Consider the following 24359-nt stretch of genomic DNA (forward strand, 5'->3'; position numbering starts at 1 on the left):
TTAGATCTTCACTTGTCCCTATGACAGCACCATTAAGACTTCTGTGCACACAGGAGCAATTGCAGATTGACGGAATGCTGCAATGTTAGCAAGACGTTTGGGACGCATATAATTCCTTTTATTTTTTGATCTATTTAGTTTACTATTTAAATGATGAACGTATTAACTCAATTAGAACACTGCAGCAGCAGCAGCAGCCGTGCAATCACGAGGCCTGGCGTTACTGACAGCAGTATAAAGAGGATGGAGATGAGAAAGGCCCACGGGCCAATAAAGAAGACACGAAAAGACAATGAAAAGGAAAGGTTTGAACGGGTAAAAGACGAGCTTTAATACACGCTGGAACAGGAAAGGTGAGGATGACAACGATCGGGCGACGACAGATATAAAAATCCTACCAATCTGGACGCTCGGAGATCCGCACAATGCCCCGCGCCATAAGAGTGCCACCAAAAATAGCAGCTTCATTGTGGTGTTCAGGATCCTCGCACAACACCACAGCATCTTACGATAGAGGTTCCTACCAAAACATCACCTCCATCAAAGACGATGTAATCTCATGGCGTTATTCCGGTGTTATTTAGAAACGTGTCGGGCTCTGCAGATGCGCGATCCTGTCGCCTGAGGTGCGCGTGCTGCTGCTGAAGCTGGACTTGAGGGCGCGCGCACTGAATTGCCCAGGAATGCCGATGAAGCACGAGAGAGAACCGAGAGCAGCCGACTGCTGCACATGAGGTTATTATAAACCTCCGCTCGAGGAGGCTGACACAAATTCTAACATAACAGATGCACACTGGGAATTTTTACAATAACTAATTTCTAATTGCATTAAGCAGTGCCTAAACACTATTATAATAATTATATTATATACATTATAATTATGATTTCCTTCTGTCTTTTTTTTATTATCGTAATCATTACATGCGCCTTTAAATATGTTACTATGTATTTTCACATTGCTGTATAGCAGCTGTGTCTATATATATTGCCGTGTTACGTAGGGCAAAAAGAGACTGAAGCCATCCCCACCCAACGCCCGGCTACCTCTATATCACAGCTAACGGATATAGATCTTAAAATCCAGCCTTATGTGACTGAAAATGATCCAAGTGCAAAAACAGAGCTTTTCTGTATGTCCTAATAATAAGGCATTTGGATTCTTACTCAAAGATAAATCAAAATTAGTTAGATCTATATATAAATGTGAAATGTTGTTTGAGTAGTGAAAATGTTCTAATGGCTCAGTATTGTGTCTGTGATTGTGCGTGTGTGCACATGAGCCAGGAATGCAGGAAGACAATAACTGTGTTGTCACACAAAATCCTGAATCAGAACAATAATTGTTAAACACAGAACCAGGATTTATATGAGGTTTTACTACTGCAATCGCTTAAAACTGATCAAACTGTAACACAGCAAATGTAAATATGTTCAATTGGTCAATACTGGCATGTTGAATCGAAATAAAATAAATAAAAATAAAAATGTTTAAGTTAACTAGTATAATAAATCAATAAATGTGATTCTAATAACTGGCCTCACTGAGAGCCTGTACAGAGTCTGACCTTGGTGTGTGTGTGTGTGTGTGTGTGTGTGTGTGTGTGTGTGTGTGTGTGTGTGTGTGTGTGTGTGTGTGTGTGTGTGTGTGTGTGTGTGTGTATGTATGTGTGTTTGGTGCAGGATGGGTCAACATGACACACTGGAGCCACTAATTTCAGTGAATGTCTGACTCACAAAATGTATGATTTTATAAAAGAAGTTGACTAAAATAAATTTTAAAAATAAATAAACGTTGATTGACAAACATTATGAAAAGAAAGTGTTATCTTCTGTATTTGAATTATAAAGGAATTATGTTACAATAAATGTTCATGTGAAAATGTGCTAAAAACAAATCTGAATTACATAAACTGAATGAAACAGAATAAATTATATCCATGTGTGACTGAATATTTAAATGTGATGTTAACTCTCTATACTAGAAATAACAAAGAATATGTAATAAAGTGGTTTTAAAGGTTAAACTTTGTGTTAAAGTTGGATAAACAGAGACTGATAGATAGGGTGTGGGTGGACACTGGATGATTAGACGTAAACAGCTTGACTGAATGACCAAAATATGAAGATGTGATGGCTAGCATGAGAGGGGGGAGAAAAGTGGGCTGTAATAGAGATTTGGGTTCTTTCCTTTTTGTCTTCTGTGAGATGAGCAGTTCAGAAGATTAGATCTAAGAGGTTCAAGTTAAAATTCCAGCAGGGATGCGAGTGTGAAAACAGCAGCACAATCTGTGAACCTGTGAATTGATCTTGTAATTTTTGTCTTTCCATCGCATCTCATTTTTTCCATGTTATGTGGTTAATTCACAAGGATTTTGGTTTACATTATACTTCCACTGGATGGCCAGCTGTTTGGAGATGATCATCTACTTGGAAACAAAGGGATAAGTGCAACTTTAGGTCTGGTTGTGCTCATTCTCTCTCCAACCTCTCTTCACCAAAGATAAGAACAAAATCAGCATTAGCTCAGAGTAGGTAAGTTATATAAGTATAGATTAAGTGATTTGGTTATTGTTTTGTCATTATTACTATTTGCTAAATTGCTTTAGTATAATCCCCTGCAATTAAAGTTTAAATTGTGGACATTCACTTATTATCCTTTAGTGAAACACATTCGGCACAGGATTATCTGTACAGAACATGGCCCGGAAGACCCGTTCCCTAGGGCAGTTGAGAATGATCGAGCTAACATCCTGTGGGACTTTTACAAATGGACAAATGGTGATGGTGGATGACCAGAGGAAGAAGGCTATAGTGTAGCAACATGTAGTGATGGCAACATGAGGAAACGGAACACGAGATGCTTGTGAAATAACAAGGGCTGAGTGAGGAGCTCTAAGGTGGAGGAATAATTTTTATTATTGAACAACAACCATGTTCTCAATGAACCCAAAAAACTCATTAATATCAAAGCTGAATGTTTTTGGAAGTAGTTTTTAGTTTGTTTTTAGTTTTAGCTATTTTAGGGGGATATCTGTGTGTGCAGGTGACTATTACTGTGCAGAATTATTAGGCAACTTAACAAAAAACAAATATATACCCATTACAATTATTTATTTTTACCAGTGAAACCAATATAACATCTCCACATTCACAAATATACATTTCTGACATTCAAAAACAAAACAAAAACAAATCAGCGACCAATATAGCCACCTTTCTTTGCAAGGACACTCAAAAGCCTGCCATCCATGGATTCTGTCAGTGTTTTGATCTGTTCACCATCAACATTGCGTGCAGCAGCAACCACAGCCTCCCAGACACTGTTCAGAGAGGTGTACTGTTTTCCCTCCTTGTAAATCTCACATTTGATGATGGACCACAGGTTCTCAATGGGGTTCAGATCAGGTGAACAAGGAGGTCATGTCACTAGTTTTTCTTCTTTTATACCCTTTCTTGCCAGCCACGCTGTGGAGTACTTGGACGCGTGTGATGGAGCATTGTCCTGCATGAAAATCATGTTTTTCTTGAAGGATGCAGACTTCTTCCTGTATCACTGCTTGAAGAAGGTGTCTTCCAGAAACTGGCAGTAGGACTGGGAGTTGAGCTTGACTCCATCCTCAACCCGAAAAGGCCCCACAAGCTCATCTTTGATGATACCAGCCCAAACCAGTACTCCACCTCCACCTTGCTGGCGTCTGAGTGGGACTGGAGCTCTCTGCCCTTTACCAATCCAGCCACGGGCCCATCCATCTGGCCCATCAAGACTCACTCTCATTTCATCAGTCCATAAAACCTTAGAAAAACCAGTCTTGAGATATTTCTTGGCCCAGTCTTGACGTTTCAGCTTGTGTGTCTTGTTCAGTGGTGGTCGTCTTTCAGCCTTTCTTACCTTGGCCATGTCTCTGAGTATTGCACACCTTGTGCTTTTGGGCACTCCAGTGATGTTGCAGCTTTGAAATATGGCCAAACTGGTGGCAAGTGGCATCTTGGCAGCTGCACGCTTGACTTTTCTCAGTTCATGGGCAGTTATTTTGCGCCTTGGTTTTTCCACACGCTTCTTGCGACCCTGTTGACTATCTCACTATTTTTGACTTTTCTGAGCCTGTCAAGTCCTTCTTTTGACCCATTTTGCCAAAGGAAAGGACGTTGCCTAATAATTATGCACACCTGATATAGGGTGTTGATGTCATTAGACCACACCCCTTCTCATTACAGAGATGCACATCACCTAATATGCTTAATTGGTAGTAGGCTTTCGAGCCTATACAGCTTGGAGTAAGACAACATGCATGAAGAGGATGATGTGGACAAAATACTCATTTGCCAAATAATTCTGCACTCCCTGTAAAAAGTAATATTAAATAAATTCTAACAACAGCTTATCAAGGTTAAAGATGCTGCTGTTGTTTATCCGCTGGTTTCCTCTTTCTGGTGCAAAGTGGGCGATAAACAAACAAGAGAGACGGAGTCGCGACAGAAAAGCAGATCAGCTGATCATTAAGCAGTTTCATGATTGAAGTAGCAGCAGGAGAGGGAGGGAGAGAGAAGAAGCAGTCGCTCCATATATCGGTTGTTAAGCTTGACGTGGGAATACTTTACAAACATTCAGAGATGAACTTACACACTTGCTTTACTTCTCTCGGGGATAACTTTGTCGGAGATGAAATGCCGGGTTGGTAGCGAGGCTCCAAATGCTCAACCAGACCGCTGACAGGTCTCACACGCCACAGCCGCTCTATCACGTGATCCATACTGCTCCGACGTGCTAAGGTTATGAGCCGAGTTACGCCATGTCACAAGTTTTGTGAGGTGCTTTCGTGACATTTAATGGATCAGATTACATTTTTTATTTCTCTCCGATATCCAATCCAGTAATTTAGGCCAGTATCTCTAACCAAGACATTTTGGACAACTTCATTCTCCCAACTTTGCAGAAAATGTTTGAAGATAGCCCCTTCCTGTTCAAACATGGACCTGCAAGGTCCATAAAGACATGGATGAGCAGATTTGGTGTGAATGAATTTGACTGGCACGAAGTCCTGACCTCAGACCAACAGAACACATTTGGGATGTAGAATGGAGAAGAAGCATACTTTTAAACCTAGCTGTTAAAGCTGGGTTAAGAAGAAAGGTTATGATCAGTGAGCTGCAGTAGGCATTATATTGCTCCTCACTGATCAGATGCAATGTTTGCTGTCAAAGTGTTGATGCAGAAGTATAGAGAAGGTCAGAAGGAGCTTCATTGTATTTTTGTGGGTCTAGAGAAAGCACATATTAGGGTACCAAGAAAAGAAAAAGTCAGTGTTTAGGTGTGAGGGAGAAATTACAGATGGGTTCAATGTGGGGGTGGGACAACATCAGTGATCTGCTCTGAGCTCCTTTATGTTTGCACTGCTGATGGAAAGCCTGACAGATGTGGTTGGGCAGGAATATAGGATATAATATAGGATTATAGTGTTTGCAGATGACATTGTAATCTATTTTGAGAGAAGGGAGTAGGTGGCTCCACCAATCCTAAAATCCATATACAGTTTTAGAATAACATATGCGCCCATCCAGATTACACCTTTTTCAGATGTATAATTCATATACATGATATTCAGCAAGATAATGCTAAACGCTATACTGCATCCACTAAAACACTAAGGTTTCATATTAGAAAAGTTGTTGGACTGGTTTGCCTACTTCCAGACCTGTTGGCAGCTGAAAACATCTGGCCCATCATGAGCCAAAAAACATGACAAAGAAGACCCAGGACTGATTAGCAGCTCTATTTTTTATTAAAATGGACCAGTTCCTCAGTTTAAACTGCATTCTGTAGTTTACATTTTACACACTGCCTGAAGTGTTTTGGATTTGGCTTTGTTTTAACAATAAAAATATTACTTAACCTCAGTTTTCTAATGCCAAAAACACTCTAAAGTCCAAATGCTACAGATTAAAGAGAAATAAGGTAAAGAGAGCTCAATTTCAGATCTTATACTAAAAATACTGAAGGACAAACAAAAGATGCTGAAAAGGCTTAGGGGACCTAAATGGTTTTGCTGTCTTCTTGAATTTATTGCCATTGTTACCATGGGTACATTTTCTTTGAGAATGTGAACTGCTTCACGTTGTGTTTATTTTGTTTGTGTTTAAAAATAAATAAAACAAACAAACAAAAAACAAGCAAAAAACAAATACAGCACATCTCTTCTTGGGGAAAAGAAATTTTTATTCACTTCCACAAAAATGATTCAAGTTCTTTGCAGTGCTGGGAAGACAGTACTTCTGAAATATATATCATGGCAATATATATTTTAAGAAAGGGCATAGCAAACAATTTAGCAACTGGCAGTCAAGCTTAGCTGGTACTTAAAACTGTGCAATCTAACGTCAAAGTACTCTAGCAGTTAGTTAGAACACTCCAGCAAAAAGATATATCATCGATCTTTAGTGAAATTTGACATATTGCATAATGCCATCAGTCTACTATATATGTATTTGATTCAGAGTCAGAGGCACATGGAAATATTTCTGATTCGTTTCCTGTTCTTGCCGATTCATTTAAATCACATCTCCACAGTTTTCTATTTGGCATTTTAAGTGAAGAGTTTCTTCCTTTTGTATGATTATATCTTTACATACTGGAATGTTACTGACTGAGCTGATTACACTTTATGTTACAAAGTACAGATAGCATGAAGTTATTCATAAAAAGCAAGGTGTCATAAGAACTAATAATTGTTAAATTAAACTTTGGAGTAGTTTTTCTGTAATGTTATGCTATGTAACATTAACTCCTTGCATTTTGCATACGGTTTTTCAAATTAAGAAAAAAAAGAACACAATATATGTATGTGTGTATTAAAAATAACAGAGAAATATTCAGCAGCAGCAATTGTTCCTTGTTTTGTAATAGGATTGCACACGGGACAATAAGCCTAAATGTCAAGTCTCTAGTGAGATGTAGGTATCAAAAAGATCACACTAGAACAAATAGTTAATAGTTACACTGTGCAAAAAATTAAAGCACCACTTTGAAAATGCATCAGATCTAAATATGGATTCAAACGCACCCCGAAAATCGAAGTAAAAAAATTATGGTGCTGGCTAGTTCATTTTGACAGAATTTAGTTCCTTCCACTCAGTAGTCAATATAGGCCCCACACGCTTGTCATTCCTGACAGTTCCTAATGAGATTCTTCAAAGAGTAGTTGTAAAACATTTAACAAGATCATCTGCAGAGGAATGGTTTATTTGAAGAGTTTCAGTCAGGTTTCAGAGCTCATCACAGCACAGAAACAGCTTTAGTGAAGGTTACAAATGATCTTCTTATGGCCTCTGACAGTGGACTCATCTCAGTGCTTGTCCTGCTAGACCTCAGTGCAGTGTTTGATACTGTTCACCATAATATTTTATTACAGCAATTAGAGCATGCTAAAGATATTAAAAGTTCTGTACTGCAGGGATTTGGATCATATCTATCTAACAGACTCCAATTTGTTTATGTAAATGGAGAGTCGTTAGTTATGGATGCCACACTTTGTGTACTAACACCAATTCTGTTTACATTATCCATGCTTGCCTTTGGCAGTATCCGTAGTAGTAAGTTAGATAGCACACACCAATTAGATTGCAGGAATTTCTTATAAAAGTAAAGACCTGGATGACCTCTAATTTTCTTTTACTCTACTGTGGCCTAAAAGAATGTTAGAAATATGGTATCTAACCAGATTCTTGCTATGGATGGCATTAAATTACAGGGCACTAGTAGTGGACCTACCATTAACACTGTGAGGAATACTGGAGTCGTTTTTGACCAGGATATGTCCTTCAATGCACATATTAAAAACATTTGTAGGACTGCTTTCTTCGAATTGGGCAATCTCTCTGAAATTAGAAAGATTCTGTCTTAGAGTCACGCTCAAAAGCTAGCTCATGCATTTATTACTTCTAGGCTGGACTACTGTAATTCATTACTATCAGGATGTCCTGAAAACTCCCTGAAAAGCCTTCAGTTAATCCAAAGTGCTGCAGCAAGAGTCCTGACAGGGACTACATTGGCTTCTCTTCATTGGCTCCCTGTTAAATCCCAAATTGAATTCAAAATCCTGCTCCTCACATACAAGGTCTTGAGGACCCAGGCTCCACAATAGAGCATTTGTTTTCAGACTGCTAGTTTACCTTTGACTATTAGGGTAGTAAAATGGGAGACAGTGCCTTTCACTTTCCAGGCCCCTTTTCTGTGGAACCAGCTTCCAGTTCGGATTTGGGAGAAAGACACCCTCTCTACCATATAGCATATAGTTAAGGCTGAATCAGGTGACTCTGATCCTCACTTAGTTTTACTGCAATAGCCCTGGGCTGCTGGGAGCTTCCCATGATAGAAGTGTTTCTTCTTCCTCACTTTGGCATACACATGGTGCAGCCAGGAATCGAAACACCAATCGTCCGACTAGTAGATTACCCCCTGTACCCAGTACCAAGTTAAATTTTATGTAAGGTAATGGAATTTTAGGTAACAGGTTCACTTTCATAAATACCAAAGCAGATGATAGTGATTAAAAACCCTTGCTGCTATTTAAATGACCAGATCCATTTCCCAGAAGTTTAAGTGACTTGATGCTATACTCTGATTAAAACGTGTTCTTTTGAGCAGTGTATTTTAATCCAAATCCAATTTGTTTATATAGCACATTTAAAAACGAAAGGTTTGCCCAAAGTGCTGAACAGAAACAAAAGGGTAAAACACAAGATAAAACCACTGACACTCACATAAAAACATAATAATACACATAATATCGAAAAAAGGTGTGTTTTCAAAAGCAACTTAAAAACAGGAAACGAAGATGCCTGTCTAATATTTAAAGGGAGCGTATTCCAAAGCTTGGGGACCATAATTGAAAAGGCTCGTTTTCCTCTATGTTTTAGCCTAGATTTTGGGACAACCAACAGCAGCTGGTCAGCTGATCTAAGGGTCTGCGAAGGAATATAAGGCTGAAGCAACTTGGAAAGGTATGGGGGAGCAAGACCATTAAGGCATTTATAAACCAGCGTTAGGACTTTGAAAGTAATCTGTCATGAACAGGAAGTCAATGAAGAGAGGACAGGATAGGTATTACATGTTCATGCCTGTGGGTACCAGTCAAGAGGCGGGCAGCAGCATTTTGAATGAGCTGAAGACGTGCAAGAGACCCTTGGCTGACTCCAACATAAAGTGCATTACAGTAGTCAAGCCATGTTGAAATAAAGGCATGTATTACCTTCTCCATGTCACATTTTGACAAAACTGGCTTCAGCTTTGCTATTTGCCTCAACTGGAAAAAGCTTTGTTGCAACACAGAACTAATATGTTTGTTCAATTTAAAATCTGAGTCCATAATGACTCCCAAATTTGTCACATGCTGTTTGATATAAGACCCTAGCCAACCACAATTTCTAAGCGGGTTGCATGAAATATTATTAGGTCTAAATACAATCACCTCCGTTTTACTCTCATTGCAATTCAAAAAGTTCAGAGCCATCCAAGCTTTGACATCTTCAAGGCCGTTCAAAAGGATTTGGATGGAGCCTGGGCCATTTGGTGCTAAAGGCAAATAAATTTGGCTGTTGCCTGCCTAGCAGTGAAAGGATATTTTGTGTTTTCTAAAAATAGACCCCAAAGGGACCAGGTATAATGAAAAAAGAAGAGGGCCAAGGATTGAGCCCTGAGGCACCCTACAAGGAAGGGGGGCTGAGGTGGACTCCAAATTTTCAACTTTAACACTAAACGTTCTGCCACTCAAATATGAACGAAGCCAATCCAGTGCTGCACCTTTGGTGCCAACCAGGTGTTCCAAACGAGAGGTAAGAATATTGTGGTCAAGAGTATCAAATGCTGCAGTAAGATCTAAAAGCACAAGGATCACAGGACTTCCACAATCACAACCACTAAAAAGATTAGTCTTAGTAACAAGTGTCAGCCTTCCAGTCTGGCTCTGTTGCGCTGACGCAGTGATGAAAAAAAGGCCGTGAATCTAATATGACTTGGATTTTTTTTACCTTAATATGAAAACACGGCATCTAATTAAAAACATTAAAATGTTTCTTTTTTTTCAATATGGTGCCAATAAAATGTCTAAATTAAGACTGTTATAATATAAATAAATTTAATCATGCTTCTACTGTCAAACTTGAAACAACAGGGAAATTGCAGAAGAATATTTTTACATTTTTTATTCCCTTTGGATTATATTTTCATCATGGAATTTATTTTATTTATTATTCGCCACTAGGGATGGGATTTCATGATTGATTTCACTTATCGATTCGATTCCCGTATCCATTCTCATTTTCAGAGTCACCAACATCTCTAAGCACCATGTCAAAGACATTACTTTCATGCAAATTAATTACATCCGGTGGGTCAAATATTTGTGGATGTTGGAGGTATTTCCACTCTTTGTTACGATCAGGGGTCATTACTCAAAAGAAGGAGGAAGTACTTTGTTACACTATTTGTTACATTATAACTGCATTTCTCGGTCAAATGAACGAAAACATATTGTCTCATAATTACCATTTGCCAATATAAACCTGAATTTACAGTCCCACACATCAACACAAATCCCTGCCCTAATGAGGACACATATAATATTTCTCTTAGTATTTAGGTATGAACACAAAGCCTACAGCACAAAAAAAATGAAAACAAGCACAAAGAGACTTTTAAGTGATCTCCATGTTGATTCTACTTCAGAAACATGAACAGATTGTTGTGATTTTGGGCTATATAAATATATAAATAAATATAAATATATAAATAAAAACAGGTAGAAACGAAGCCTGCAGCCTAACTGCTCATCTGTTTGTTACTGGATGAAGTTCAGTGGCAGCTGGCTTCACGGCAGCTCACAAGTGATGGCTCAGCCATGGGCTGGGATCAGCATTCACTCAGCTTAGCATCGCTCTGGGATCTTGGATAGCTTAGCATTTGCATGCTGTTATATTAGCAACAACCTGTTCTGTCCTGGATGCAGTTTGCACTTCCTTTTTTTGCAATAAAAATAAAAATTATGTTCGTATCCACGCTGGAAACTGCCCTACATTTGCTCCTCCATAACTGAAATCAGCTAATTGTAGAATACATGCCAGAACTGATAAGCGGGATTGACAGGCAGGCAGACTAACAATTCCAAGGAATTGGACTACTAGGAACCGGTTCTTGTAGAGAACCTTCTTTTCCTCGATTCTCATCCACATTGGCCACTCTAGAATACTATACCTTTAGCATGAAGTGTGACCAGTAATGTTACCCTCAATAAAAAGCATTTATTTCTAATGCACAGGATACAGTTATATTTTAAACTGCATAATTTAGGTTATAACTAGCACAATGTCCTGTATTACACAAAGACAAACATGCAGTGCCTACTTAATATACAGGCTTTAAGGGAACTCAAGCAATAGGACGCTAAGTTTTATATTTGTGAAAATTTGCAGTTATACCCGGGAACCACACTGGTTTTTGCAGCTTTGCAAACATGGCTCTAAACAGAAAAAAAGAGTTGTTAGTTAGCAACGACGTGCAATCTTGTGTAGGAACTTCTGGCAATAATAAATCCAGCCTTCATAATGGTTGTATTTTTGACACCAGACAAACTGACAGTTTCCAGTCTGTTTTGATCGACTGGAATAAAGCTGTGATAGGCATGGTTTCCTTGGAGCATCAACACTGCTGAACGAGTAAGACTGCTCAGAGATTACTGTTAGTTTGTTGGAAACATGTTCTAGTTGCAGGCATTTCTAATTTCATCACATATGGTGGATTTCTGCAATAGCTTGTTTTATGGCACATATCCATTGTTAAAAAAACCAAACAAACAAACAACCCACCAGTTTTTGTGTTGTATACCTGTATAGCAGATGTGAACAGGTTGAAAATGTAGGTAAAAAGGAGACCTTCCATGATATAACTTGCTTTAACCCGATATCTAACCCATAGGTTGAGTTGACACTTACAAATGAAATTTCAAGCATCCATGTACCTTGGAAAATATTGACAGGATGAAGGTAATATTATTCATTGCTTCCTTGAAAATACTAAAAATATTGTACATGAAAGCTGTTTCTGACAGAGTAAGGTGGGAACTTTTATCTGATTAAACAGATTTTTTTTTAATGGAATGACCTATATATAAATTTACTATATGATTTATCAAAGAAAAGTGTACTTTTAATGTCAGCACTGTCCGCTCTGTACCCAAGATACAAATCACTTTCTTCTTCTTCCTCTTACAGATAGATTGACCAGTAGACAACATTGAAGAAGAGGAAAGAGAAGGGAAAAAGGGCTCTTGCATAAAGATCAATGCGCTTAGCAGCTGCCGGTATGACAGGTTTAGGTGGTGGTGGTTTCTTGTTGGCTTTGTTTTGGGATTTGAGGGCCCCTGTAACTTCAACTGGTTTACCATAACAGTCAAAGTTAGAAAGTTCAAAGTCTCGAGGTAAAGATCCCACGATGCTGAAGTCACTGGAGCGAAGGTCAGACTTCGAAGTGCAAACTTTCTTACAGCGGGTTTCAACGACCTGGTAAAAGACACATGCTGACTGAACAACATTAATAGATTTCTTTTTGCTCTTATAAAACAGATATTGCTATTAAGTCATTCCATCTCAAACAGAGACAGGCCTTTTGCTAAATAGTCTCTCATTTGCATAAAAAATTTATGACACATACATAACATATATAATGAGTGCGGTGGGGTTTTATCTTTATATTTCAAAATACTTATCAAGATATTTTTTTTCTTTGAAAAATGGCCAGTTTCAGGCCATTTTGTTGCACACTGAAATCTCTGGCATTGTTTGAATTAATGAATTAAAATGTTCTAAAAATTTGATGATTTGAAATGAAATTTCCCTCTAGGGTGTTACATGGAGCCTTTCAGCTATTTTCACACATGTAGCACAGTCTTTAACTTTTCTAAACATTTGAATGAGAATCAAATTGGTTGGCTTAGACAACAATTAATCAATTCCCATATATAGAGTCCATATAATATCTGAATGAGCTAATGCGAAAATAGAGCAATCACCACCTTTTATTAAAACCAAATAGAACGTTTGCAGTAGTGAGAATGCATTAAATGCATAGAATGCTCTGTTACGCATATGCAGCAAGTGACAAAACTTGGCTTAAGACAATGTTCATGTCCAGATTCTCCTCCAGGTGTCCATAATTCATGTGTGAAAACAGTTTTCAAAAACAGCGTTCGAGAAATAAGACCAGGGGTCTCATGAATAAACATAGACATAGAAAACCAGACCTGAAGAGGCATATACCACTTCCCAAGTAAGTTGGGATTTATTACAACAAACTTAAGAGGAGAATTTGTGCACTACTACAGAAAATCTGATCCATCAAAAGGAACATTTTCAAAATGGAAATTGGCAATGCATACTGGTCAAGTGCTGGACTGAAGTTATCTCTAGTCTATTTATCGCAGTCTAATGAGTTGCCCACTCAGTGTCGCTGTGTCCTGCTGTAATCCTTCTGGCGTATTTCCTGTGGTCTCACGGGTTCAGGTCTGAAACTGTCAGACCAGCAAGTGAGAGTTTTGTCTCCAGGCTGCAGAGAGAGCTCAGTGTATTCCTCATGGTGCCGTGAAGTTAGACATTAAGTGCTATTTCTGCTATTATGTGCTGCCTTTAAGCGATAAGCAAGCATGCTATGCTGGCCAGAGAAAGTCCTCAGTCATTCATAGACTGTTCTGTCTTGCCTGCATAAACTGGAGAGACCCATTCTTGTTTTTTGGGGAAAAGTGCACTGGCCCTCCACTTTCTGATATGCCTAGGGCAGTTGGGAAAGTGGCTGCCTCACGTGTGAGGGGGGAGCAGGGCCTAGGTAGGTGTCTCTACCTCCCCCTGATTGTGGCTTATTGCAGATTAGCCTCTTAGCAGCTCCTCTCTAGCCCTAGCTCCAGGGGAGCCGTTGACTGGAGACTGTGCTTCTCCCCTGATAAATACAACTTGTCTTGTATTTAGCCAGTAGCTAGTTCCCAGAGAACAGAGTTGGGCCACAATATTGGGAGGGCATCCAGGCTTATTGGCACATTGGTCAAGGGGTCATGACACGCTCAGTGAAACCTTGCTGTGGCATTGGGGACCTTACTGGGGTATTGTCTGCGGTCAGTGGTTTATGTACTCAGAAAAATATCAGAAAAAAGGTCCAGAACGAAGAGAGGAAGTGGATCCTGGTGGCTCCTCTTGGCCTCACATGCCATGGTTTTCAGCAATCCCACCGCTCCTGAACTGGACCGCATGGGTGCTTCCTGTCCAAAAGGACCTCCAGTCTCATAAGAGCAGGACCATCCATCTCTTCCCTGCAGGGCTCAGGCAGATGGCCCGACCCTTTAGAGAGAGAGGCTCTGTGCCCTAGGGCTGCCTGAGCCAGTGGTGCAAACTCTGCAGGAGTTTTGTGCACCATCCACTAGAGCTGCCTACTCCTACTACTGAAGACTGTTGCCTCCTGGTGTGCCGTCCACCAGTTGGACCCCCACAAGGCCATATTTTACACCACTCTGCGGTTCCTGCAATCCCAGCTGGATGTGGGCAAGTCTGCAGTTACAGTTACAATGGGAGGTGTGGTGGCAGCAATCAAGGCAGTTCGTATTGGTCCCCCAGCACTTATGGGACTGACTCCATCCTAATCTTGACGTTTCTTAGCGGTTCCCAGTGACTTTCAACTTGTAGACCTGGATGCCCAGTTCCCCCATGGAACCTGGTTCTTGGTGGGCTTTAGCGTATTCCCATTTAGCTCGGGCTGTGGTTACTTTCCTCTTGGGTCGGACCATAATGTAGCTCTATGCTAGGCTGCTCCCTGGGTCTTCACAGTGTATAGCAGGTGCATTCAGACAATTAGGAAGATGGAAAAGCTCTTGTTTGCTTAACGTGGGGTCTTGGGCAGACCCTTGCCTAGCCAAGGGTGTGCTCTGCGGATGATGCGTTCAGAGTGATGTGCAGTGTTAGTTTTCCGCCACACATAGCGTTTTGCATTTTAGCCAAAAAGTTCCATTTTGGTCTCATCTGACCAGAGCACCTTCTTCCACATGTTTGCTGTGTCCTCCACATGACTTGTGGCAAACTGCAAATGGGACTTCTTATGGTTTTCTGTTAACAATGGCTTTGTTCTTGCCAGTCTTCAATAAAGGCCAACTTTGTGCAGTGCACGACTAATAGTTGTCCTATGGACAGATTCCCCCACCTGAGCTGTAGATCTCTGCAGCTCGTCTAGAGTCACCATGGGCCTCTTGGCTGCATTTCTGATCAGCCCTCTCCTTGTTCGGCCTGTGAGTTTAGGTGGATGGCCTTGTCTTGGTAGGTTTACAGTTGTGCCATACTCCTTCCATTTCTGAATGATCACTTGAACAGTGCTCCGTGGGATGTTCAAGTCTTCGGAAATCTTTTTGTAGCCTAAGCCTGCTTTAAATTTCTCAATAACTTTATCCCTGACCCGTCTGGTGTGTTCTTTGGACTTCATAGTGTTGTTGCTCCCAGTATTTTCTTAGACAACCTCTGAGGCTGTCACAGAGCAGCTGTATTTGTACTGACAGTAGATTACACAGAGGTGCACTCTATTTTGTCATTAGCACTCATCAGGCAATGTCTATGGGCAACTGTCTGCACTCAGACCAAAGGGGGCTGAATAATTACGCACACCCCACTTTTCAGTTATTTATTTGTAAAAAATCTTCCACTTCTCACGTGTGCACCACTTTGTGTTGGTCTTTCATGTGGAATTCCAGTAAAATTGATTCATATTTGTGGCTGTAATGTGACAAAATGTGGAGAAGTTCAAGGGGGCCGAATACTTTTGCAAGCCACTGTAGTTTTTTACTCTGAATCCCAGGGTTACAAAGTAACCATGCATTCTCATTAGTGTGGTATATCCAGTTATCCTATGATGTCTAATTGCTATATATATATATATATATATATATATATATATATATATATATATATATATATATATATATATATATATATATATATATATATATATATATATATATGCTCATGTATTGCTTTATAAATCAAAAAAATTCCTGGATCATTTTTTGCTTTTTGTGCACATCCATACTTTTAGTATTCTTTTCACTCACTGCTGCATGCATGAAGCCTGAGGTGATCTTGACCTGCCATTTCCTTTATATGCATTAGACAATTTAAGTATTGACCTGCACATATTTTTCTTTATTAGACTCAAAAATTTTCTTTTTTTCTTGTATTGATTTTTAAGGATAGATGTGCACTTATGACAAACAATGTAAAATACACTATAGTTACAGATTTTAGAAGTCAGTTACCCAAGTTGTGATCACCTGCAGAGTGTTGACGTGCATTGGTGTTCCACCAGTGCCATTGATGGTGTTGTTAGGTTTAGTTAAAGGCTTCTTTCCTTCTTTCTCCTTCAAAGCTTTTTCTTTTGTGGCCATTTTGGCTTTCTCCTCTTCGATCCGTTTAGGACTGTTCAGCATCACCTTTATAACAAAAGTAAAAAGGAGTGAGGCACAGAAAAGAGAAATAGAGACAAGAAAGGAGAGAAAATTGAAAGGTTTTTAGGGTTCTCTATATATTAAGGAATCTTTTTATTTCAACGCTTGACATATAAATCATGCCAACTAATCAAACTCAAATGTCTGACTTGAGAAAATCATATCTACAAATTTGTAGATAACAAAATTGAATTGAATGTGCATATATACATATACACACACACACATATACACATATATATATATATATATATATATATATATATATATATATATATATATATATATATATATATATATACAGCAAAGGTGTACTCTCAGTGGCAAGGGAACAATAATAATAAGAGAACAGCACCACCAAGGCTGGAGATGGAGCAATACTGGAAGAGCATATGGGAGAAGGACGCAACCCATAACGGCAATGCTCAGTGGCTAGTGGATCTGAGGGCAGACCACAGCGACCTCCCTGAACAGGGTCCAGTAACCGTCACAGTGGCAGATATCCAAGAAAGGGTCTCCAGTATGAAGAGTTGGTGGAGTTCACGCCTACTGACTAAAGAAGCTGACTGCACTCCACGAGCGTCTGGCAGCACAAATGAACCAGCTGCTAGTTAACGAGAGACACCCGGAATGGCTAACCGAAGGTCGGACGGTCCTGATCCCCAAGGACCCCAAGAAGGGACCGGTCCCCTCCAACTACCGACCAATAACCTGCCTCAGTACTACATGGAAGCTCCTGTCAGGCATCATATTGGATAAGATGAACAGGCACATGGGTCAATACATGAGCGGGACACAGAAAGGGATTGGCAAGAATACCAGAGGCGCAAAACACCAGCTACTGGTAGACAGAACAGTCAGCCGAGACTGCAAGACCAGGCTGACCAACCTGTGCACTGCCTGGATTGATTACAAGAAGGCCTATGACTCAATGCCCCACAGCTGGATACTGGAATGCTTAGAATTGTACAAGATCAATGGGACCCTAAGAGCCTTCATCAGGAACTCAATGGGGATGTGGCGTACAACACTAGAGGCCAACTCCAAGCCCATAGCACAAGTCACCATCAAGTGCGGGATCTACCAAGGAGATGCTCTGTCCCCACTGCTGTTCTGCATAGGCCTGAACCCCCTCAGTGAGATCATTAACAAGACTGGCTACGGATACCGACTACGGAACGGAGCAGTTGTCAGCCACCTCCTGTACATGGATGACATCAAGCTGTATGCCAAGAGTGAACGAGACATCAATTCACTGATCCACACTACCAGGCTATACAGCAATGACATTGGAATGTCATTCGGACTGGAGAAGTGTAGTCGGATGGTAACAAAGAGACGGAAGTTAGTCAGAAGTGAGGGGATTGAACTACCAGAAGGCAACATTACAGACATAGAGGACAGCTACAAGTACCTGGGGATCCCGCAGGTGAATGGGAACCATGAAGAGGCCGCTAGAAAAGCTGCAACCACCAAGTACCTGCAGAGGGTCAGGCAAGTCCTGAGGAGTCAGCTGAATGGTAAGAACAAGATCCGGGCCATCAACACGTACGCCCTGCCCGTGATCAGGTACCCTGCTGGGGTAATAGGCTGGCCAAAGGAGGAGATAGAAGCCACTGACATAAAGACAAGAAAGCTCCTTACCATGCATGGAGGGTTTCACCCCAAGTCCAGCACCCTGAGGCTGTACGCTAAGCGCAAGGAAGGGGGCCGGGGACTGGTGAGTGTCAGCACCACAGTCCAGGATGAGACAACGAACATCCAAGAATACATTGGGAAGATGGCCCCAACTGACCGAGTGCTCAGTGAATACCTCAGGCAGCAGAAACCCAAGAAAGAGGAGGGAGACGAGGAACCATCATGGAAGGACAGGCCCCTGCACGGTATGTACCACCGGCAGATAGAGGAGGTGGCTGATATCCAGAAATCCTACCAGTGGCTGGACAAAGCTGGACTGAAAGACAGCACAGAGGCACTAATCATGGCAGCACAAGAACAAGCTCTGAGCACAAGATCCATAGAGGCTGGGGTCTATCACACCAGGCAAGACCCCAGGTGCAGGCTGTGTAAAGATGCCCCAGAGACAATCCAGCACATAACAGCAGGGTGCAAGATGCTAGCAGGCAAGGCATACATGGAACGCCATAACCAAGTGGCCGGCATAGTGTACAGGAACATCTGTGCCGAGTATAATCTGGAAGTCCCGAGGTCAAAATGGGAGATGCCCCCAAGGGTGGTGGAGAATGACCGAGCTAAGATCCTGTGGGACTTCCAGATACAGACGGATAAAATGGTGGTGGCTAACCAACCGGACATAGTGGTGGTAGACAAACAGAAGAAGACGGTCGTAGTGATCGATGTAGCGGTTCCGAATGACAGCAATATCAGGAAGAAGGAACACGAGAAGCTGGAGAAATACCAAGGGCTCAGAGAAGAGCTCGAGATGATGTGGAGGGTGAAGGTAACGGTGGTCCCCGTGGTAATTGGAGCACTAGGTGCGGTGACTCCCAAGCTAGGCGAGTGGCTCCAGCAGATCCCGGGAATAACATCGGAGATCTCTGTCCAGAAGAGCGCAGTCCTGGGAACAGCTAAGATACTGCGCAGGACCCTCAAGCTCCCAGGCCTCTGGTAGAGGACCCGAGCTTGAAGGATAAACCGCCCGCAGGGGCGTGCTGGGTGTTTATATATATATATTAGGGGTGCAACGATACACAAAATTCACGGTTCGGTTCGGTTCGATACTTTGGTGTCACGGTTCGATATTTTTTCGATACAAAAAAATGTTCATGCATTTTTAATTTGTCATTTATTAAAATTATAAATATATATTTTAACTCAAAAGTACAGTTTTTAAATTTAACCCTAACCCTTGTGCGTGTTTTTTATTTTGACAGCGAATGCGCACCTGCGGACCACTTATGTGCAGCCCTGGTTATTTAGCTCATCATATTGCAGCCACAGAAATTCTGTTGTCCATGAAACCACAAAGCTGCACTTTCTTTTTGCCTTATAGTCTGATTTGTCATAACTTCTCCGTTTTGTGGTAAGCTTTTCTTTGGCTGTCACTTCTTCACCCCGACCTGTCTTATTTGGCTCAGCAGAACTGAAATGCTTTTACACACGCACTCACATAAGCTCAGCGATTCTCTGCGCGATCAACCTCTCACATGTTTAAGCTTGCTGCGGGAGATTTCACTTGTCATGTTTGCATAGTAAGCTAACGATTAATAAGACGATGTCAGAGGAATTGGTGCACAAATTATCATCACTCACAGATCAGTGCTGTCGCTCTCTATACACAGTTCGCACGATTGCAAAGTGAAAGCAAAAAAACAAGCGCAAATTCAAACACGACTTCAATATGTCACATATTGACAGTGGCTCACCGATGCCAATGACATAATTACCCAGCTACATTTCTGAAAGAATGCAAAATCATGTGCTAACAGCTGTCTAAATGACTCGGCTAAAGTTAGTAGCATGCTTGTTGTTTTGGTCTTTGCACTAGGATGATGTCGGCGTAAATGTGCAGTCATATTCGTTGTGTTCCCACTAGTGCTTTCAGGTTAAATGTTGAAATGACCTTAACGCCACAACACGGCAAATCTCCGTTAACGAGCTACCGCCGATCGCTCCGTGCATGGGGCTAGACGGCCAACACGTTAACGAGCTAACTGCTCTAACACACTAGTTCACACCAATGTAATTGAGCATTGCATGGCACATCCAACATACTGTTTTACTTTAGTCCATGACTCGCTTACCTTCAGGGTCATACGTCACATGAAAACCAAAATAATTCCAAACGCCAGATCTGAATGAGGTTCAATGCCTGTTGCAAGGAGAGCTTAACTTCTGTCTCGCTAGCTTGCCCTGCGCTCTTCCTTCTGACTATGCTGTCTGTGTTGAGCGCTCAGTGGATCTGCGCTCGACAGTGCAGCCTAGGCGGAGTAGTCGAACACAGATTCGCTGAGCGCTCAACACAGACAGCATCGTCAGAAGGAAAATTGATAAAATAAATTACAAATGTTGTATTGTTCGATACATATGCGTACCGAACCGAAAGCACTGTATCGAACGGTTCAATATCGATACGAATATCGTTGCACCCCTAATATATATATATATATATACATATATATATATATATATATATATATATATATGTACGGCGGAAGGTTAGCCAACTATCAGAGCTGCAGAAAGGTGAGACAAAGAAGGTGCCTAAGAAGTACAGCAAGCTGTCCATACCTGAGGCCTTGGAAACAACTCACAGCCTTGGCCAGCTGCTTGAAGAGGTACACTAGAGAGATCGAAGGTAGGAGAATAAACCAGCTGTTCTCCACAGAACCAGCTAAGGTGTACTCTCAGTGGCAGGGGAACAATATAGCTACGTTCACACTGCAGGCGAAAGCGCATCAAATCCAATTTTTTTGACCCTATGTGACCCATATCTGATCATGGTATGACAGTGTGAACAGCACAAATCCGATATTTTCAAATCCGATCTGGGTCACTTTCGTATGTGGTACTGAATCCGATACATATCCGATGTTTTAGAAAGCGACTGCTGTTTGAACGGTCATGTCGCATTGAATCTGTCTTTTACGTCACTGACACAAGACAGACGCCAATTATCAGCGCCGGAGAAGCGCCCGAGAAGACATCGTGAACGCTTCCTGGCCATCCAGTGTAGATGTTAGTGAAACTGTTGGGAAGAAAACGTGAACATTTTATTTGTACTGTATAATCTGCAGATTCTGACAGAAATCTGCAACTATCCTTTGAAGCACCGCTCCTCTCTAAAACAGCAATAAGGATCATTATTAAGTTATCTACATTATTATGTAAATAAGAAAAAAACTTAAAGCAAAAATTGGGAAACGTAAAGTCCGAAGTCTTTATATTAAGGGCCATCAGTCAAACAATACTGTTTGCTCTGGGTCTAAACAGAGCGCGTTGTGTGTGACATCTTCTTTTGCGCATGCGGGCCACTTTGAGCGTTCACACTAGAGTGCGTTAGCTGTCACATTTTATTTGTAGTGTGAACAAGCAGACAAAAAAATTGGATTTGATCAAAAAATCTGAATTGAGCATTAAGACCTGCAGTGTGAACGTAGCCTATGAGAACAGCACCACCAAGGCTGGAGAGGGAACAATACTGGAAGAGCATATGGAAGAAGGACGCAACCCATAACGGTAATGCTCAGTGGCAAGTGGATCTGAGGGCAGACCACAGTAAACTCCCTCAACAGGGTCCATAATCATCACCGTGGCAGGCATCCAAGAAAGGGTCTCCAGTGTGAAGAGCTGGACAGCACCAGGAACTGACATGGTTCACGCCTACTGGCTAAAGAAGCTGACTGCAGTCCACGAGTGGCTGGCAGCACAAATGAACCAGCTACTAGTTGACGAGAGACACCCAGAATGGCTAACCAAAGGCCGGACAGTCCTGATCCTCAAGGACCCCCAGGTCCCCTCCAACTACGGACCAATAACCTGCCTCAGCACCATGTGGAAGCTCCTGTCAGGCATCATAGCGGCTAAGATGAATAGCCCAATGAGTGGGGCACAGAAAGGGATTGGCAAGAATACCAGAGGTGCAAAACACCAGATACTGGTAGACCAAGTAGTCAGCCGAGACTGCAAGACTAGACTGGAGAAATACAGTTGGATGATAACAAGGAAGGAGGGCTCGAAGCAAAACAAAACCGGAGCACCAGAAGGCCAAAAGACTAAAACAAAAAACGAGCCCAAAACCAAAAGAAACGAAGCACACCAGAACACAGGAAAAAACAGAGCCCAAAACAGAAGAGTCCAGGGGGCCGACAGCACAGGAGTCCAAAACAGTTCAGGGGGCCGGCCAGGGGGCCGACAGCACAGGAGTCCAAACAGTTCGGGGGGACCAGACGAGGCTGAAGGCTCTGAGGCTGGACCAGACGAGGCTGAAGGCTCTGAGGCTGGACCAGACGAGGCTGATGATGAGGCTGGACCAGACGAGGCTGATGATGAGGCTGGACCAGACGAGGCTGATGATGATGCTGCAGCCGGCGAGGATGATGATGATGCTGCAGCCGGCGAGGATGATGATGAAGCTGCAGCAGGTGGCTGGACGGGCTCCTCGGGCCCTCCAGCTGAGACAGGTGGCTGAACGGGCTCCTCGGGCCCCCCAGCGGAGACTGGAGACAACGGCCGGAGCGGTCCCTCGGACCCTCCAGCGGAAACAGGAAACAAAGGCCGGAGCGGTCCCTCGGACCCTCCAGCGGAGACACGAGATGAAGGCTGGACGGGCCCCTTGGACCCTCCAGCAGAAGCCATCACAAAGCCAGCAGGCATGGAGTCCTCTGGCAGACATGAAGGCAATGGGTGCTGTGCTGAGCACTGGCCCTGCTCAGACAGCACTGACACGGAGTTGTTCTCTGAGGGCTGCTTAATCTTCAGGGGTCCAGAATCAGCTGGGGACTGAGACCTAGCCTCTGGGGAAGCCCTGGAGTGCAGAACGGTGCCTGAAGCAGCTAAAGCGCGAGAAACTCCCTGACTGGACCTTAAATTTTCTCCCTGCATGGAGTGAATGAGTGGAACCGGTACTGCTGGAGCCAGAGCTACGGGTAGCGGGGGCACTGGAGCTACTGGGGCCTGCGCTACAGGCGGCACTGGAGCTACTGGGGCCTGCGCTACAGGCGGCACTGGAGACTGAACTGAGGGTGGCACTGGAGACTGAACTGAGGGTGGCACTGGAGACTGAACTGAGGGGGACACTGGAGACTGAACTGAGGGGGACACTGGAGACTGAACTGAAGGGGACACTGGAGACTGAACTGAAGGGGACACTGGAGACTGAACTGAAGGGGACACTGGAGACTGAGCTGAAGGGGACACAGGAGACTGAGCTGAAGGAGGCACAGGAGACTGAGCTGAGAGTAGCACTGGCTGCGGGGGAGCTAACTGAGCTGAGAATGGCTGCGGGGGAGCTAACCGAGCTGAGAGTGGCTGCGGGGGAGCTAACCGAGCTGAGAGTGGCTGCGAGGGAGCTAACCGAGCTGCCGGTAGCTGCACAGGCGATAAGCAGCTCGCGTTGACATCCGCCACACAAAACGCAGCCCCTGAATGAACAGTCATGCAGTCTGAAAATGAAAAAGAGTCCTCACTCACCACAGCCGGCGATTTAGAAGCCCGAACGTCCGGCTGTGGGGTGGCACGCTTGCGGCGCGATCGGCGTTTCCTCCCCGCAGACGGCTCCGACGGGCCGGGCAAGATCACATCCGGCGAGTCGGGCAGCGAGGCAGGAGTGGCTGAGAGAAGGTGAGGTGTGTGCCGGAGAAAAGCCTGTATGGTCGGAGGAAGTGAATTCAGTAGCCATGGCAGGCCGGAAAAGAGACATTGTAGCCGACCTTCCACGGCGCGGCGAAGCTCGTACGGAGGATTCTCCAGCCACAGCCCGAGGAGGATCTCCACATTGTAGCCGATGTCATCCTGGAGCTCCTCGGACGGATTGACTGCCGCTGGGTCCATGGTGGCTGGTTCGTTCTGTCACGGTTTGCGGGGCAAGCCGTGTGGATTTGTAGTAAGGACCCAAAAGGCGGCAGCTCTGGTGCAGGTGAGTGTTTATTTACAGGGGTGTAAGTACAAACAGCGGTGGCGACAAAACATGAAACCGGAAACCTAAACTGGGTAAACTAATAAGACAAACCAGAATGAGGATGCAGGGAGGTCCGGAGAAATACATACGGGGAGACCGAGGGGAAACAACACAGACGAACCAGCGATTGCTAAGACAGAAAATACAACTTAAATACACTCAGAACACAGGGAGATTACACACAGGTGGGAGACACAGCTGGG

General features: G+C 42.8%; 2 protein-coding genes across 8 annotated transcripts in view; both read right to left on the bottom strand.

Annotated features, from left to right (window-relative positions):
• Positions 1-661, bottom strand: part of LOC101477932 (glutamate receptor 2) — a 116846-nt gene extending 116185 nt beyond the window's left edge. For all 6 annotated transcript variants that reach the window (XR_013098825.1, XR_013098826.1, XM_024802864.2 and 3 more), the window contains exon 1: positions 399-661. Coding sequence is in view for 4 of the 6 variants with exons in the window: in XM_024802864.2 (XP_024658632.1) it covers positions 399-504 (106 nt within the window). In the remaining 2 variants the exon portion in view is untranslated. The remainder of the gene's footprint in view (positions 1-398) is intronic.
• A 5528-nt stretch (positions 662-6189) lies between these two features.
• LOC101482796 (glycine receptor subunit beta) overlaps positions 6190-24359 on the bottom strand; it is a 74756-nt gene continuing 56586 nt past the window's right edge. Inside the window, exons 10-11 of one of the 2 annotated variants that reach the window (XM_024802652.2) lie at positions 16344-16502; positions 6190-12549 (exon numbers count right to left, since the gene is read on the bottom strand). In XM_024802652.2, the coding sequence (XP_024658420.1) occupies positions 12256-12549; positions 16344-16502 (453 nt within the window). In that variant the 3' untranslated portion in view covers positions 6190-12255. Of the gene's footprint in view, positions 12550-16328; positions 16503-24359 lie in introns of both variants that reach the window. The other variant, XM_024802651.2, reaches the window with a different exon arrangement.

The sequence above is a fragment of the Maylandia zebra genome, linkage group LG6, assembly GCF_041146795.1.
Source record: "Maylandia zebra isolate NMK-2024a linkage group LG6, Mzebra_GT3a, whole genome shotgun sequence".
Classification (NCBI taxonomy): Eukaryota; Metazoa; Chordata; class Actinopteri; order Cichliformes; family Cichlidae; genus Maylandia; species Maylandia zebra.